The 19,320-nt window shown below is 38.9% G+C and overlaps 1 protein-coding gene across 1 annotated transcript in view; it reads left to right on the top strand.

Moving 5' to 3' along the window:
* Nucleotides 1–2,685: 2,685 nt before the first annotated feature.
* Nucleotides 2,686–19,320, top strand: part of pitpnm3 (PITPNM family member 3) — a 118,167-nt gene continuing 101,532 nt past the window's right edge. Inside the window, exon 1 of the mRNA XM_036562164.1 lies at nt 2,686–2,984. Coding sequence (XP_036418057.1) covers nt 2,960–2,984 — 25 coding nt within the window. The 5' untranslated portion in view covers nt 2,686–2,959. The remainder of the gene's footprint in view (nt 2,985–19,320) is intronic.

Genomic DNA, 19,320 nt, shown 5'->3' with positions numbered 1-19,320 from the left:
CCATGACACCCCGTTATGGATGGACTCTGGCCAGTTCTTAACTCATCTTTGTGGATGGACTCTGGCCAGTGTGTCAGTGATTTGAATTTTGCATTATGTCAGCCTCTTTATAGGGTGGAATGAAATATTGGTTGTGAAATCTTTGTTTCAAGTGCTAAGTCTTACTCACAGTCACAGAAATCATTATCAATCACATGATTTATGGAGATCTAAACTTCCATTGTCAGTGAAAGCTACTTTCAGCTACTACTGCTCAACAGCACTGATCATTCCTTATTCAGCCTGGTGAATACAATACACAGCGCACGTTTAATTTCTTGTTGAAATCAATTAAAGGCATTACTATTTTGACATGCAGAATGCTCAAGGGGTATTGTGTTGTAGCTGCAGTATGATTTATGACAGGGTCAGTGAACGCCGATTATAGGGGAGCCATAGTTGCCACCATTTAGATGCAAGTGACTGCATCAAGATGATTCAGCTTGGCCCATTCCCTCAGGCACTATTAACGGAAGAAAGCAATTAGCAGCTGCCGTTGATTTGAAATGTTCTTTCACAAATGCTATATTTACTATATAGACATTCAAATTTGCCCATAATTTGATAGTCTTTTGCTTGAATAGGTTGATTTCAAATATGAAATAAAAACAATTTGATTGTTATAAGAAACAAATTCAAAATGTGGCACACACATAGAAAATTCAACTGAGGATTTGAATGGGCTAATAATGCGATTGAATGGGCTGATAATCGGAAACAACCCAGTTGACCTGGTAGAGCTGTTCGAGATAGACTAAAGCCTGCAGATTTCTTATAGACAGATAATACCAGAATGATAGAAAAATGTGTGAAGAAGGAAGCAACATCAGACAGTTCAAAAATACTACTTTAGTGGTGTATAGCGTAATGGCTTAGGCATGCCTGGCTGACTGAAAACTGACTCCTTCATGATTTATGTTGATGTAAGTAAAGATGTCCATGGTGCAATAATATTAAATGAGTACAAAAACATTTTCCACAATTTCCTACCTTAAAAATACATCCAGACTTTTAGATGGTGCTTCATGCTGCAAAGCAATAGCACAAAATACATTGCTGTGGCCTCCAAAGAGTTTATCAAAGGAAAATGTGTAAACAATTTCCTTCAATCTCTTGATTTATTACCAATAACTCACACACTGCAAATGAGACTGACATCCAAAATTTCTCAAACGTTAGGAAAAAAACATAATAATAATAATAATAATAATAATAATAATAATAATAATAATAATAATAAAGGGTTTGGAAATTCAGCTCCATAGACAACTGATAGTAAGACAGTGATGTCAGTTGATAAAGGTTCTGGTTATTGAATGTAAGACATGTGGGATCGAAAACTACACTGCAGACTAATTATTGAGTTTACTGCATTACTTAGTAAGTTGGATGAGGGCATCAAAAACATTTGACCTGACCTGCCTAGTGCTTCTGGGAAGCACTGTATATTTTCATTCATGGCCTGCTACACCTCCTACACTCAATAATAAAGGTGCCCAAAGGGGGTTCTTTGAAGCAGTCTCATATAAGAGCTACCTCTAGAATCTTAAAGAAAGAACCTTTGAATTCTTTGAATGAAAACTTGAAACTTGAAACTACTCAATTGAAAGTTCATTAGGAAACCAAAAGTGGTTCTTCTATGCTCCAAAGAACCCATTTAGGTATATAGCTAGATAGTTATATTGATAGGGAGCTCAGTTAAAAGTCTGAAATGTGACTTCAACTCTGACTTTAAACCAGTCTGGTAGAATTATACAAGGAGTGTTTCCACCTGGACTGCTCTTTGAACAAGGCACAATTCAGGGCAGCCAATCAGAACTGAGCTCATTTACATATATCCATCTTAAAGGCACTGTAACCAAAAAATTTGTGATTTTAAGGGATAAAAAGAGGTTGGACAATGATCATGTAAAAATAAATGACTGTTTTTGTTACACAAAACACACACACATACATACAAATGTCATCAGTGGACCTTAGGAAAAAGAAATAAAAAGCAAGAAAATATGTGGTAATGGGGCCTTAACAGTGCATTCAGAAAAATAAGTTAAAAACCCAACATACTCGTGAGGTCCTGTTGACTCGGGAGCACAAAGCGGCTGCTTAAACCACTTATAGCAAGAAACAGGGTTGTAAACACTTGGTATCAGATTGAATTTAAAAACTGTGGTATATCCTATCAGACCTTACCTCATATAAACCTACCTGTTGCTCTATGACTTTATTCAGCCATGTGTTATCAGGGCTAATGGGCATGAACTTCAGCTATGATGTCCTCAGAGTGATGTCATGTGGGTTAACCCTCATGTGTTGTCCACAGTGCGGGTCATTTGGTAGGTCAGGGTCTTTCAAGCCAGTCTGCATTCTTGCACAATCCTGCACCACAGGTCTATGTGGGATAAAGTCTTTGACAGCAGTCTTTTCTTTCACTGTAAACCGCAGCAGGCAGCGCTGCTGGGGAGTGATCGCGCGTGGAGGGGGCTGGATTACGACGGGGCGCAATTTGCATTTTCTGCGCGTCACAATGTCAAAAGCAGCGGAGCTCGCGCCAGTCAGTCAGTTGCACGGAAGCCGCTGGAGGCAGTCGAGCATCGGCGCTAGACATGCCGCTCTGCCTTTCAGCAGAAGTCTGCACACACACACACACACACTCACTCACACACCAAAGCTCAGAGAGAGCGCTGCAATTCACCCAGAGCGCCCGATCCTGCGTGGATGGATCTACATCACCCCACGGAGCGCTGCCTGTAGAGCATGAAACACAGCGTGCAGGGTTAAGGTCGTCCGCCTCTCCACCACTGCACTGAGACGGACATTCAGGAGGGAGGGGAAGGAGAGAGCTCGTGCGTGCTGCCCAAACCAAACTGCCCAAACGCGCTCCTGGCGCTTTGCTGGACTGCGTGCAAACGCGATCAACGGAATGGCTAAAGAGGCGCGAGGTAAAGGTAAGTGGACAATAGAGCAGGGTCCAGTGAAGCTCTCTGGTGTAAATAGCTCGCGCGAGAGAAGAGCGGCTCTGTCCTCTTCCCAGCCAGGCGCACGCTACTTTCCTCGCCAATCTGTTGGAATGCATGCTGTCGGGAAGTGCGTGTGTGGAATAGCGCGCCCACCCTCAGCGCTGGTGTGTTTATTGCGCCGAGGAGCATGTCATATGAACGTGTCCTGTTTACAAAGTGATGCGCGTTATTGTGAGTGCTTTAAACGTCCAGACCGGACCGCATGAATGTGTGCACTACTTTCGGTAATAGAAAGTGTCCCGTTAGGCCCAGCATTGGTGTGACTACGTGTAATTACAGTAATCATTGTCTTCTATATCCATGCTTGCATTCAAACGTTTCCTCTATGTTTAGTCTTTAGTGTGGTTCACTATTAGTGGTCAACAGGCTAACAGATCTGCCTGTAGTGGAATCTTAAAGGGCTCATATCTTGGAAGACCAAATTTTTCTTGCATTTTATTGAAATGAAAGCATTTTTATGTAGGTTAGTTTGCAATCATTGTTAAAGTTTCAGAATATACTGTTCACTCATTTCTCCTTACAGTTCATAAATGGAAAATGAACAGAATTCATTGTTTTTGTGATGTCACAAAATCTTTGTTTACATATCCAATGATTCAGCCTACAGCAGTTTAGCTCTGCGCACTCACACTAAAGTTATAAGGAGTGTTTCAGCCCCAGCTGGTTTTTTTGAATGAGGCCCAGTACAGGACAGAGTTCATTTACATATATACATTTTGTGAGTTCAGACCGTGCCTAGTATGAGGGAAGACTGATTGAGGGAGGGGGAAGAACTCTGAGAACTTGGGCTGCAGTTCTGGGCAGCTTCTGCCTGTAGCTAGAAGGCCAGACCCCCTCTCATAGCTGTAGTAGGAATGGTGGAGGACTGAGGAACAAGGAGGAGAAGGGATGGTGGTGGGGATTGTGAACACTTTGTCATGGGAACCGAAGGTGAGGATGTGAATTTATAGGGTGTTAGATTGGAAGAAGGAGGAGTTTCAGCCATGTTCCTCCCCCCAGACTTCAGTTATAACATAACTACATATACAGTCTTAAAAGCACAGTAACAAACAGCCGGTTCAACTTAAAGGGATAAAGGGAGATTGGAAACTGGTCATGTAAAATGAATCATTAATGGTTTTGACATATAAACCCACACAGATTCACAGATGACAGAAAAAAATAAAATACACAATCTTGCATGTGGGCCCTTTAAAGTCTGCAGTAGCAAAGCGATCGTAGTTAGCCTTCTCAAAAACACATTCATCAGCATGTACTGAGGCATACTTTCTAGGGGTCTAACGGTACACATATTTTCAAGGTTTTGACACAATTTGCGATCCTGTGGTTCAGATTTACACTTTGTGTGCTGATTCTACAGAGCTGTATTTATTTACTACTGCACAAATAGCTGTGGCTTAGAATGCACATTTTTTCCAGAACAAAACATTGCATGTCCTTGTGCAAAATACTGATCTCATAAAACAGTGCAGTTGATCTAGAATCAGTGCAAAACTATACAGGATGTCACCGGGTGTCTAAATCATCGATAGTGGTTTTCACAAATCATGGCAAATGAGAGACCCTCAGAAGAGACTGACACATTGGTAATATTTTTAAAATTCAGTGTAGTTGCCAGGTTAATGATTTTACTTTTCGATAATGTATTGAAATTGCTAAACCCATAATAGTTTCTGTATTGATCTTTTGAAATATGGATGGTTGTGAAATGAGATATTTATTACAGATATTTTGGAATTTGAATTTGCACACTGTACGCACAGCAGACTACAGACTGCTCTAAAAACAAAGGTGCCTGGTTTGCATGCATGGTTATAGGAAGAGCCTTTACTTGGTATAGAACATTCACTTTATGTTGAGGTTTAAACTTTAAAAATGTTCTTCACACTCACACATATTTCATTAAAATTTTAAGTGAAGACACCAAAAGTGATGTCACTCCAGAGAACCCTTTCTGGCACCTTGATTTTTTATAGTGTCGTGTTGTGTAGTGTAGTGTTCACATTGACTAGACAAGACTGTACAAGGAGTTTTGTTTCACAGTGATTTTACTCGTCTCTGTGTCCAATCAGTACTGAATGACAACAATCTATGGACTAGTGACAGACAAAACGATAGTAGTGCTACAGTATAGCTGAATTGCTCTGAGTATATCATGTGTACTAATGAATATAATTGCTGTTAACTCATACAGTGATGTACAGTGGTCTATCTGTAGCTATAAAGACAGGAAAATGCAAATAGCATGATCTGTGCATCTTGAAAAGGAGTTTAAGTGGCCCATATCCAGTGTTTTTCTTGTGTTTAATTTTGCTCTCCAAAGTCCACTTATAATGTTTCTATGAATGTCATACTCCATTCATACATGTCCATTTAAAAAAAAACTCTTTTCACCTTATAGAATTAAACAGGCTGTTTTTTGTTGCTGTGCCTTAAAAGCTGATATATGAAAATGAACACTGTATTTAACTCGTAGCCTGGTATTGTGCCTCATTCAAAAAGCAGTCAGGCTGAAACACTCTTTATAACTTCAACGTCAAAGAGTGGGACTCAGCTGAATACGCTAATATATGTAAATGTTATGTTTTTCATGACATCACAAAAACATATATATATGGGCTGTGTGGTCTGGGGAGGTATTGGTATGATTTGTAACTTTGCTTAGATACTACATCAAGATCTTTTATTTAAAAAAAGTGAGAAAAAATCCATTTTGAATGATATGGACGCTTTAATGCGTTCTCACATCCCTGTGCTGTTTCATTATCAGAGCTCTCCTCATTTCTCTCTCATATAGACAGCATGGCAATATTGGTGCTTTTAACAGGGGGATGTGGTATCTTCTAAATTACAGTAGACATGGAGAGAGAATGGAAAGGGGGGGCTTTTGCTTTTCATTTACGCTGGGTAGTAATGAGATTCTCGATCACTGATTCGGAGCCCTTGTTTCTGTGCCAATTATCCTTTATTGTTTCTGTCATAATGTGGTCAAGTACGTCATATCACCCACACATCAAAGAACATGTCGGATTGGAAACATGGGCGAGTGGGCATAGTTAACGCTTAGAAATTATGTTTCCTTAACCGAAGCTGTCACAGTTGAATTTAAAGCTGTGCTCAGAATGGATTGAGCTCATTTCATATTTGCTTATGCATAGAATTCAGCTTGGCTTACACAGGGGTAAAATTGATGCTATTTCTGTGCCACCTGTTGGAGATAAATCATGTTCATACAAATAGAAGGCTGTCTTACTGTGTTAAATGCCTTTACATTGAAGGGCTCAGTAGTCTACTCAGGCTCATGGAAACATCTGTTGCTGCAAGCATGGTCACATATCAGGCTTCGTGCCTTTGGAGATGATATGTCACTCTACACAGTAGAGGATTCCATTGAGTCTTTCTCTTCTGTGAAATTCATGTCTGACTGTAAAGTGATTATAAAGTCATTAAGCTGTTTAATTTGAGTTTAAAGTGGTTAACGAGTATGGAACGATTGCTGCAGTTGATGTACGCACACATGGTCCACATCCAGAATATGGATTACAAATGAAATGGCTTCAGTCATCGCTGATGTGCAACACAGTATGCCAACAACTATGTTCCTTTTTTCTAAATTAATAAAAGGTTCTTCAGACAGCATGGTTGAAGGTTAAACATAATTAAGTTAAAAAGCATATTTCTATATATATGTTGGTTAAATTAGTTATCCTTTAGCAGTGGCACTTCATCTCCTATCTCCCTGGTCTTAGATTCAAAAGGAGGAATTATTCATATCTTATCCAACATCCTGAATGGCCCAGAATGGAACAACGCAGTGCGGATTTTCAGTCCTCTCCGAAATGTTTGTGCTCTGCCTAATTTGCACAACGAGTTGGATAGAGCACCGAGCTAAAAATAGACTAGTATGAGAGGCAATGACAGACAGCAGGTCCGCGCTCACTGCTACTCTGCAGTCCTCCGAGAGAGCGAGAGATGGAGGGAGAGCGAGAAAAGAGAGCGAGCGAGTAATCGCACAGCCTTTCATGACTGCTTGGAGCACTGCACCTTGGACTGTATCTGTGAGAATAGAAAAATCAGTTTGTATGTGCTCAAACAGCAGCGGAGGTAGAAATGTGCAAGAACAGGATTTATTTTCCATACTTGGTACAGCAGCCCAAAACTCAGACCTTCTGGAGAACTGTGGGCAAGACACCTTGTTGGAATTGCAAATCCTTCATGTACATCCCTGCCCAGAACCAGTTATGGAAATCAGCATAAGCAGGACCACACATACCTGTAACTGTGTCCAGCAGCTGCCTGTTAACTCTCAGGGTGGAACAACTTTTTAGGAATCTTCATTATTGTTGCTGTCTGGTAAACAAAACCTGGACTGCTTTCAAAGGCCTGTCTTTTCCTGCTGCCAGTAGCTGAGATCCTTTCAGACAGAAAAAAGTGAGTTTAAGAAGAACGCTATCTTCCTAGGAACCCGTTGGTGCAGTGAGATGCAAAAACATATATTTTGTGATATATAACAAAATTGCCAGAAGTTTTTATTATACCTGTGATATCATATTTTGGGCATACCACCCACTACTACACTCCTAGAATAATAACCCACTGTTAACCTACAACAAGAGGTTTATTTCATCATCATCATCATCGTCAAAAAAAAAGAAAATATTTATATTTTGTGATGTATAACAAAACTGTCGGAATTTTTAATTAGACCTGTGATATTAAATTTTGGTCATACCACCCACTACAACACTTCTGGCAAGCATTTTCTTGAGAGTGAGTTATGAAGATACAGTAAAGGAATGTTATTTTTTATTCCATGTTCAACTGGTTGATGCAAGAAAACAGAAATGTTTTCATATTCAGTTTGGTGATGCATTTGTATGAATAGTTAATTAGTGACATGAGATGTTTTGCATGTTACAGGCAGTTTGAACTATGTAAGCATCACGGAGCATTGAATGATGGCCTTTACAAGGCTAAGCTACATCATGACTGATCTTCTTCACAAATGGACCTTGATGTTAAAAGAAAGCAGACTTCAGCCTGTGGCAACTGTAGCAGCAGGGCTGTCACTGTGGAGGGCTGTATGTGGGCCAAGCTTGAGTGAACCGTTCCACTTCGCTGCAAAAACTGACCTCAGTGCCTTCATTCGAGCTGTCCACTCTTGTTTTAATGGGACAGTTCATATGTAGAGGCAAAAAGTGGACTGACATGGGTTTCTCCTGTTATGTAAGTGTACATTTCATGGCTGTCTGTGTGTGTTTTGCTATTTTATGTTCATACGTTTTGAGCATTTGGTCCATTTGGTCCAGAGTCAACCTCAGACAAAAGTGGTGTGACAGCTCCTGAGGTTTTCTGTCAAGTGCCCCTGTGGAGCAGCTACATTTGAATTCTTCAGTGCTTTGACCTTGTTCTTGGCTTGGCCGTGCTAGTGGTTATGTTTAATTATATTTTTCCTTGTGAGCTTTATCTCTAGCACATTGTGTTTTGGTCTGTATAGATTGGCCTAGTTCCCAGGCCTGCCTTCGCAGAAATAGGCTTGATACACAACTGTGGAGTGCAGAACAGCAGTGTTTTAGTGTTTTTAATAGAAGAACGCTTTAGCTCTGTGTATTAATGCAAAGTTGTTTATCACATCAGTGTTTTCAGTGTAACAGGGGCATATGTGCTTTTTCACAGTGGAGAGTACCGCTCCAAGCAGAGAGCTGCCAAACGGAGGTGTTTACCAGCCGCACTGCACATATGCTGTGGGAACACACACTCACCATGGTGACACGTTCTGAGGGGTGTGCAAGTATTCCGTGGAGAGCCTGGCAGTTTAGCGGAATAGCTGATTGTGTGATGGATCTCTTTTTTTGGAAGCTCGGGATTCTGGATGGTTCATTGTTGTTGTGTTGGATTAGGATTTAGCTGAATCAGTGAATTCCAGTGTGAGCACATGCAAATTCTGTTAAGACCAATCCTAAATTATTTTTTATTGGAACAGTACAGCTACAGGATGCCTTTGGACAGCCCATTACGTTTATGAATACTGGAAATGAAAAGACTAGTCTAAGGCTAAAAACACACTGGGCCCAAAAGAAAGGCTGACAACAAGTGAAAACAGTTTACATAAATGTGCTAATATTATTACAGTATGTAAGCTTCAGTATGTGCCTGTGAAATCCAATGTCCTTTGTGAATTTTTTTATTAAAAAACAGAGGCTACAGATAGCGTCAGCATGTGAATAGATACTTTGTGCTTCTGTTGTTTTGCTGTATTCTGCAAATTGAGCAGGATGTTGTTTTTTTAAGTGGCATCAAACCTTTGGTGGAGAGGTTCTTGGCCATTGTGCCTCCTCTTGATATTTGGCATGAACAGTGATTACAAATCGCTTGTCTAATGTCCCTCGCAGAAACCATGAAAAGTTCCACATGGACAACATTTTATTTGCTGCAGTGTTTGAAAACATCTACAATGACTTGCGAAGGAGAGCAAAGGAAAAGTTTTGTAATCACTATATCTTATTTTCATCACATTTAAATTATTTATAAAGTTAACATTTTGACAATTAATTGTAGGCCTATGTTAACTTTTAATTGAATTGTTTTTGGTCAAATCAAAATTGTTGACTATTTTTGGCCAAACATTTCCGATGGCAGAAATTTCAGTGCTTCCCCAGTGTTTACATGTCTAAAGTTAGCCTCTGTGTGTGGCACCTAACATGTAGTGTCTTTAATTTGTATGCAAAAGGAATACTCCAGTTTATCTGAGCTAATCTCTAACTACTGCACCAGTAGCATGCAGTCACTGAAGATACTGTCCGTTATCTTCCATTACACCTGTGGTTTAAGTCTACAGTTGTTATTCTTTTTTTAAGTACAGAAGAATGGATCAAACAGATTGTCTTAATGAAAGTGACCATGTTATGCAGATGTGACAGATAGAGGTTACGTTGAAAAATCCTGGAGTATTGATTTAAGGTACAACAAGCACCAGGGCTTGTTAATAAGACCATAGCCATTTCTGTACTCCTGGTTTCTGGTGGAGTAAAATAGTAGTAGAAACTGCTTTAGATGGCTCATGTACAGTATGGAGCTCATAATATAGACGTATTCTTGGAGGAAGTGAGGTTTTGTCATTAGTCCAATGTATATGTGTATCTAGGTTGGTAGGATAAAGGCTGCACATGTTTCCTCTGAAGTGTGTGTGGTCTGCCATTGATTTAGACAGCATTGCTGAGTGTTTTAACTTCTTGACTTGTGCAAAAGTCGTAGACCACACTTCATTTAATTTCAAGTCAAAATGGAAATCATATATTTAACAAAGAATCCTAAACACAGAATCCTAAACAACTAATTATAACATCAAATGATTCAGTGTCCACTCTTTGCCTTTATAACAGCTTCCATTTTTTTTTCAGGACACTTGCCTTTGGTTTTTCAGAAGAAATCTGTAGGGATATTTTTCCACACCTCCAAAGTTCAGTCATAGAACCCAAGTAAACTCAAACACATTTAACGATGTTGAGGTCTGGACTCTATGGTGGTCATTCTATGAGAATACCAGCAGCTTCTTTATTTGATTTGCAAATTTTCTTTTTTTTTTTTCCCTTTTTCTTCTTTTCTTCTATTTCCTTCTCTCTTCTTTACAGCTGCACATTCATTCAGACCCATAGTGTTGAGTTGTCTTCTCACAGTGGAACGATGGACAGATACATATGTTAAGTAACCCTAAAAACGCTTTAAAACACATTCATGAATCCTTAATGTAACATGGTTAAACACAATTCATTAAAAAACCCCACAGAAACTGGAATGTCTGAGGTTGGTCAACATGCTCACAGCACACAATAAGACATTTAGTGATTGGTCAGAGGACTCATTTGCATATTGCAGCCTTCAGCCATATCAGTATTTTACTATGTAACCTTAGTGGACACCTGATCAGTACATCATACAGAGAAGAAGAGAGCATGACCTTACTGTCCACCCCCACCTGGGTTGCTTCACCTGACGTCTCCCCAAATTATTATCCAACATAAATTCACACAGTTTCTGTTCAAATTTCCTGCTCAGGTCTCTAAGCTATTAGCAGGCAAGAGGTGGTCTTCATAAGCTGCTGCCCCTCAGGGTGCTGTAATGCTCTTTAACTCAGCACCGCTCTTCGCAGGGGATTTAACATATGGCTGATGTGCAGATGAGGGACGTGGTTCTGCAGCTACCTGCACTGCTTGGATAACTGGCAGCTTGAAACTGAAAGAGAGAGAGTGAGTGGGCACAAGGAAGGATGAGAGATGAAGGATAAAATATAGGAAGATGGAAGGGGGGCAAAGTAGCAAGTGTCAGATAGCGAGATTGCTGACGGAAAGCGGCTTCTATCTAGAGGAGATTATGTTTTTGATTAAGCGGCAACCTGTCAGAGTGCTCTAGAGAAGATGCTGACGCTCAGCCTGTGGAGCACTGCGTCTCTGGAGGAGAGCATTCCGCACCTCAGTAAAGAACCTGAGCAACACCGCAAAACAGTGCTTCCAGTCCAGTTCAGTGCTTATATATAGAAACAAATCAATTCAGTTTGACAGCAGGACATTTGCAGTGGAACATAATGCACAGCAATCAGTGTCATATTTGTGTTCACATTAATTGCAATGTAAAAGACACAGCAAAGTCATAGAAGATTGAAGGCGTAGCCTTTCTTTTTAGGAGACTTTGGCTGCATTTCACTTTTCAGAATCCTTCACTCCTGGTGACATTCCACTCCACTGGACATGCAGTGCTTACAAATGAGGATGTCTGTTTTGTACGCACTGAATACTATTATCTCCCCTCTAGTAGATAAAGATAAAGCAGTTGCATTGAAATGAAGCACTCATATAACCCTGCTAAGGCATTCTTCATCAAATCATAAAGGCCCAAAAGTACATGTGCCTCTAGCATAAACATATCCTTCATGTGACAGTGCTAATTTCATGGTTGAGGTAAGCCCACCATTTGGGAAAGCTATAGCTCTACTGCTATTATATGGCAAATACATCATCTGTTTGCCCCCACACCTTCAAGCAAATGAAGGCCATTATATTTTATGTCTTCCATCTTGATTCAAATGTCTATCATGTGTATAACAAGATATGTGAAAACAGGAGAAAATATGCTCTTATCTTAACCCTTTGGCATATTATTCAGTTATTAATCTCAAAGCTTAGCCATTTACTACTAGGAATGATTCAGTAACCACTATTGAAGGTATTAATGTAATTAGAGACCGAGGAATTGAAGTCTGGCTTTGCCAACAGATCCTTAGAGTTTGAGGGGTAACTGTAGATCGAGATCTATAGTCTATAGCTGGTAGGTTTAAGGAATGTTAATGTTTAGTTTCTGTATAGTTTGTTATCATTATTCACAAAGTGAAAAGCTTTGCAAAAAAGCAGAGCAAAGCTGGCAAATAAAGTGAGAAAAGAGTTTCTGAACTTTACGCAAATGAGAAGCACATTTTGTTGGATGGACAACAGTCTGATGACAACTATGTGATATAGTTTGTTTTATTATGTATCTCACCCATAGTAAGGCTACATGCTGAATAGAAATGGAGAAAAAGTTAACAAGAGACAATATCACACACACACACACACACACACACACGTGTGTATATATGTATATATATGTGTGTGTGTGTGTGTGTGCATATATATATATATATATACACATATATATATATACATACAAACACACACATTCACAACAAAGGGCAATTTAGTATGTCCAGTTGGCCTGACTGCTTGTCTTTGGACTGTGGGAGCAAACCCATGCAGACACGGGGAGAACATGCAAACTCCACACCCGGCCTACGAACCGGAACTTTCTTGCTGTGGTACGACAGCGCTACCCACTGTGCCGCCGTGCCGCCCAGAGATACTCGAAAATATGATTTTTTGAAAATGCATATAGACAGATTCGTAACCTCGGTTGTGCTTTCAAACTACTTTCCCGAGCTGATGAATCTGATAATTGCAAGTGCGTTGGAAGAGTATTCAAAAGACAGCTCTGTCAAAACTTGGCTGAACAACATGTCCTCCAAGGATATAAGTGAATTATATACTGTTATCATATTTTCATCAGTATAATGTTGATTTTACATTTGAGACCTAAACATTGAGCCAGACTTGCTTTTTGAGCCTGTGTGCGTGACATTAATTTAGAAAAATACTTCAAAATCCACACCGAAACCTCCGACTTTGAAATATCAGGCTTTACAGGGTGACTAGCAGCACCGCGCTGACACCATATTTAATGTGTTTTTTTTCCTGACTTTCAACAAATAAGTCTTACGGTAACACTTTACATTAAGGGTCGCTAATCAATCATTAAATATATAATAATCAACTATTAGTTTCCCATTATTTAGTTATTAGTTAACTCTTCATTAAGCATTAGCTATTACTTAGTAATTGATTAAGCACTTATCAATTAGTAATTAAGTGCACTATTAGTTGATAAGTTAGTTTGTCGTTAGTTTGTGGCTAATTGCTGCTTATTACATTGTTAATTAACTAATAAGTATTTTTCTTCATATAAAGAAGTACCGTGATAACTTACTAGCACTTATGTGTTAATCCCGCTAATTATCTGTTAATTAACTTTCCATCACCTCCATATATTCAGTTGCTTCACTTTTCTCACTTTGGTTCATTAAAGATGCTTATGGTCACATCTGACTATAAGATGAGTGCACACAAATTCATGGACGGTTTTGTTATTCATCACGTTCATCTTGGCATATCTGTACTCATATCTGGTAGGAGTGCATGTAAATTTGGTAAATTTGGCGATGTCGGTAATATTCTGCTTTAAAAAGAAAGAAGAACTTTTATATGTAGCATGAATGTTATAGACTTTGTTTATATTAAGCTAGCTATACTGGCTAGAAGCTACTGCTAACCAAACTAGCCCGGCTAACATGAAGCAGCTTTTTCAGATGTTTTTTTTCAGCTAGGAGTCTCGTTTTTGACTGAGCAGTGAAAGGTGGATGTTTTCTGAAGTGCTGCTTCAAAAATTGCCAAGAAACTATAAGAATAATGCTGTTTGGCAGATCGCTAACATAGCTAGCGTTAGAGCTAACTTAGCTTTAAAGTTTGATGCTCATACGAAGCTGGTGCTCCTCAAACTGCTAATGGTAGGCTAGCTAATTAGCGACTGTAGCCTGCTAGCCTACCGTAAGCTAATACAGTTTAAACGATGTCTGTCAAATAGACTTTACATGTAAATGTTTTTGTTTGTGTTTATGTCAGAAGTCACTGCCATCATGTAGCTAAATGTGTCACAGAACCTGCTCCACGTTAGCCGGCTGGTGGCAGCAGCTAATGAACGCTAACTAGCTTCCTTATTTTGGGAACACAGCTACGTTACAGTTAGAAATGGCTTCTAGCGTTGCTAGCTAGCTACAGCCAAACAACGTCTACCAAATTCATACTACACAGAAGAACTTTAATTTCTTTTGAAAACAAAAATATTACAGAAATCGCTGGCATGTTGTACAACTACAGAGACACTGCTTAATGTGAGCAGCTGCAGCAGCAGTAAGCAGGGCTACACCACACACAGCATTTTAGCTGTGTTTAAAGTTAAATCAGTGCTTCCATTCACTTCCTTTTGTCATGATAGTGCACAAAAACTAACATATGTCTGTTGTAGCTCAGTATTTGAGCATTATAGTTTACTGCTAATGCTTAATCCGGACGTAATCGCGACTCTTTGTGAAAAGGGCCCATGGCCACTAGATCTATGCATTTTGACCATTAATTACTTCTTAAATTCCACTTAATCAACCATTCATTGCTTCTTAAATTCCTCTTACTTAATCATTAATTACTGCTTTTGTGTTGTCACTTTACTTGGAGGGACACAAAATCAGTAATTAATGGTTAAGTAAGAGGAATTTAAGAAGCAATGAATGGTTGATTAAGTGGAATTTGAGAAGTACTTAATAGTCAAAATGTAAAGATCTAATGGCCAATAATCATCAAAGTTACGTAAAAAAAGAACACCTTTTTCTTGCCTTTTATAAGGTATGAACTGCTCTGCGTCTGATTCATAACAATTTTGTACGATGTGGAAACAAGTGGAGATTTGAGCAGAAATGATAAATCAGCTTCAGTGCATGAAACCAGCCTACCAGCACCTCATTTACATATCATTTACATGAAGCACACACTAATTCATGCAGATGTTTCAGTAGCCAGCCAATAAAACGGCAGTGTTTGGCATGAAAGCTAATGGCCGTGCTCATGGGTGGAGTTTGATGTCCAGCGGTGAGTGCACTCCTCCCCTGCTGACCAAACTTAAAAGTATTAAAATGAAAACAACTGGAAAAAATAAAATGTGAAATAAAACAAAATACTCAGTGTTGTTAACATAGTAGAGTGATTGTTTAGTGTAATTAATCCCTTAAAATAAACGCTGTATTATTGCAGTGTATGACCGAAGCTGTGTTTGTGAGTCAGTAGTATGAAACAAAAGCACAGTGTAATATGTCTTTAAATGGAACATGAAATAGTTGCAGCACTTGTTTATATCAATGTGCATGTAAAGTACATCCACTTTTGTACTGGACTGTCATGCACACAAATTAGTATTATTGAAATTTTCTATTGTTGTTCTTATTTTTGCAATTACAGATTATGTTGATAATAGTTTTGGTTAATTAGCCACATATCCAGCATTTATGCCCAAATTTACATGCACTCCCACCAGATATGAGTACAGATATGCCAAGATGAACGTGATGAATAACAAAACCGTCCATGAATTTGTGTGCACTCATCTTACGGTCAGATGTGACCATAAGCATCTTTAATGAACCAAAGTGAGAAAAGTGAAGCAACTGAATATATGGAGGTGATGGAAAGTTAATTAACAGATAATTAGCGGGATTAACACATAAGTGCTAGTAAGTTATCACGGTACTTCTTTATATGAAGAAAAATACTTATTAGTTAATTAACAATGTAATAAGCAGCAATTAGCCACAAACTAACAACAAACTAACTTATCAACTAATAGTGTACTTAAATACTAATTGATAAGTGCTTAATCAATTACTAAGTAATAGCTAATGCTTAATGAAGAGTTAACTAATAACTAAATAATGGGAAACTAATAGTTGATTATTATATATTTAATGATTGATTAGCGACCCTTAATGTAAAGTGTTACCCCTATAATTCCGCATACACTTTTACTCTGAACATCTAACCTTGCTTGCATTTTGTCTACGTGCCCCCAAAGTGGCCAACAATTGGCAAGGAAATCGTTTCACTTTGCTGTAATGTAAAGCTTAGTGTTTTAGTCACTGAAAATACAAACATATACTTCTGCCATGTATCTAAATTTATGCTAAATATGACTTTCAGTGATATAAAATGTTATCACCTGATGCCCTAGAGGGCTCCTCCCAAAGCTATTGCTGTATTCCTTTTATGCTCACCTCTGCATTTATTCTCAGCTGCATTATGCAGGAATATGATTAGGAGTGGGAGAGATGAATGGACTCGATCAGAAGTGGTCTGCTCTAAGAGCCAGCCAGGAGAAGCCTCACTGGACTCACACACTTGGACAGTCCTAATCTGCATCTCTTTTGCCCCTCCTTACATCTGTTTACAAGGCTTTTAAACTCAGGGCAACATTTAAGTGGCTTCTACTCAAATGTAAATGTGTAAATGTGTTTATGCACTGTTTATGTACTCATAAAATTCTTACCCTGCTTGAATAACCCCTTAAACTCTACACTTGTAAACAAAATAAAGGTTCAATTGTTCCTGGCCTGGAGAAACAGTTCTAGGAAAAACCTTTAATGGGCATAGAACCTTGATATTATGTGGAGTTTCTTTTGCACTCGCACTTCTCATTTACAAACAGGATCTTCAAAGGACCATCTATTAAAAGGTTCTTTAGGGAAACAACAGTGGGTTTTTTATGGTGTCGCTTCAGAGACCCCTTTCGGCACGGTTGTTATTAAACAGGAATTCCATCAGTTTATCAAAATCACTGCAAAGTTCAATTATTGAGGTGTAAACAAAGTCATTTAGACTTTAGGTTTGATGTGAAATGGTGCATTATAGTGAGACTTAGCCACTCAGAGTTCCTTATTATGGTGCTGATAGGAACCAGAGATTGCAATGTCTACAAAGCAAATATAGCCATTTTATTTTCCTACACCTACACATGCCTTTTCAGTTTTTATTGTAGTGTTGATAATGGAAAAACAGTGGTAAATCTGAGAAATATGTTTTCTTTGGAAACTATTTCATCCTGCGTGTATCTGTTTAGATAAAATGCATTAAAAATAAAGTTTAATTCTCACTGTCAAAACTACACAACTTCATCATAGTAGTTACTGAATAATTCATAGTAGTAATTGAACTCTCAACATTCATGACTAGTAAGAAATGTGATTATAAGCCCAGATTTCAAGGAGTTAATATAATTGAATTGATGTTGTCAGTAGACTTAAGTAGTCATAATTCCCGTCATTATTGTGGCATCATACATCTTTAGCTCATGGAAGATGTGTATATCCCTGGGCTTATACTACTTTTGTGCTATAAACTCTTGCAGAAACAAACAATTGGCACATGACTCAATATCAGACATTGCCATCTGCTTTATTGACTTATCTTGGACAGACTGGTTCCTGCTGCAGTGCTGGTGTCCGTAGCCTCTGTTGCTCAGTTTGCTCTTGATTACGGGTTGGGGAAAGTAAATGCTGCCATGGATGCAACTGTCAAGCACATCATGATTTTATTGGAAAACTGTGAAAGGTTGAGGCAGGCAGCCATCTCAGTGGGGGAGCATTAATAGAGGAGATGTTTGGCCTGGCGTGGTGGAAAGGGAGAGATGAAAAGCTCATTAAAAGTCGTGTAGTGATGCGGATCAGAGCGACGCGGGAGCAGGGGATGCAATAATGGAAGGTGCGACCTCATTGTTTCAGCAGACTGCATGCTGCTGTGTACAGGACTGCTTTGGGAGATGAGCAAGAGAGAGGTGAGAGCATAGATCACATACATCACATCTGGTGTTCTGGCAGCTGTTGAAAGTGCAACACTTGCAACTAGCTGGGTCAATATTTGTTTAGCTTGTGGTGACAGGTTAAAGCAGTGGTTTGGGCAAAAAAGATAAAAACAGTAGTAGCTACCATCAACAATGTAAGGCTGGGCGATATGGGAAAACTAATATCATGATATCTGAAGACATTCTCACGATTCACAATATGTATCACGATGTTTCATATGTGGAAAGTTTGATAAAAAAAAAGCTCCACTAGTGCTAAAAATACTATCGAGAAGTATGAATATAGTGATTTTATACAACGTTTCTCATACTGCTCTGTACTAAATCCAACTAAACGGGACTAGTTATTAATGTTGTGATACTCGAGTCTAGTCTTGGTCTTGAGAGAGTAAATTAACGGTCTCATTCTTGTCTCACTCTAGACATCATTAGGACTCGATCTTGTCTTTGTCTCAAGGTCAGGTCGAGCGTCAAATGCGGGACGGAGAAGCCGGTCTGGCTGAACCAGCATGCTAAGTAGCTGATTATGTTCACCTGTGCCTTGTTTCTGCCAGCCTACTTATAGCCATCTCTTCCTCCAGTAGGGGCAGAGCCCAGAGAGAGAAGGAGACCTATGAAGGCGTGAAAGCTGAACTGAGCTGAACTGAACTGAAAGAAAGAAAAGAAAAGAAAGGACTGAAAAGTCCCAGTGGGCATCTTGTCTTACTTTGTGGGCTGAAAAGCTGAGTGTTTTGCGTTGTGTATAAATAATAAATAAATAAAAGAAAGCTCTCTGTCTTCACACCTGCCCCCGGCGTCTTTCTTCGTTGTTACATATATATATGGACTATATATTATATATTGGCCTTTTGTTCGATGACTGCTGGGATAGGCTCCAACACCCCCCTGCGACCCAGAAGGATAAGCGCTATAGATAATGTGCGTGTGTGTGTGTGTGTGTGTGTGTGTGTGTGTGTTTTATATATTGTAAAATAGAATATTATTTACTAATATGTCATGTAAAATGGATGATAAAGAATGTACAATGAACTACAAACAAATTTCAGTTTTGCCTCTGTCTGATACTTATTTTTATTTTTAGATTCTGAAAAAATAATAATTATTAATAATAATAATTAATCTGGTCTCGGTCTTGATTTAGACCCGACAGCTACAAAGTCTCGGTCTTGACTTAGTCTTGATGTATTCAGGTCTTGATCTTAACTGTGAATCATTTTGGTTGTCC

This window comes from Colossoma macropomum, unplaced genomic scaffold (assembly GCF_904425465.1).
Source record: "Colossoma macropomum unplaced genomic scaffold, Colossoma_macropomum, whole genome shotgun sequence".
Classification (NCBI taxonomy): domain Eukaryota; kingdom Metazoa; phylum Chordata; class Actinopteri; order Characiformes; family Serrasalmidae; genus Colossoma; species Colossoma macropomum.
Note: the sequence above shows the minus strand (reverse complement) of the source record. Positions and strands in the feature narration are given on the sequence as shown.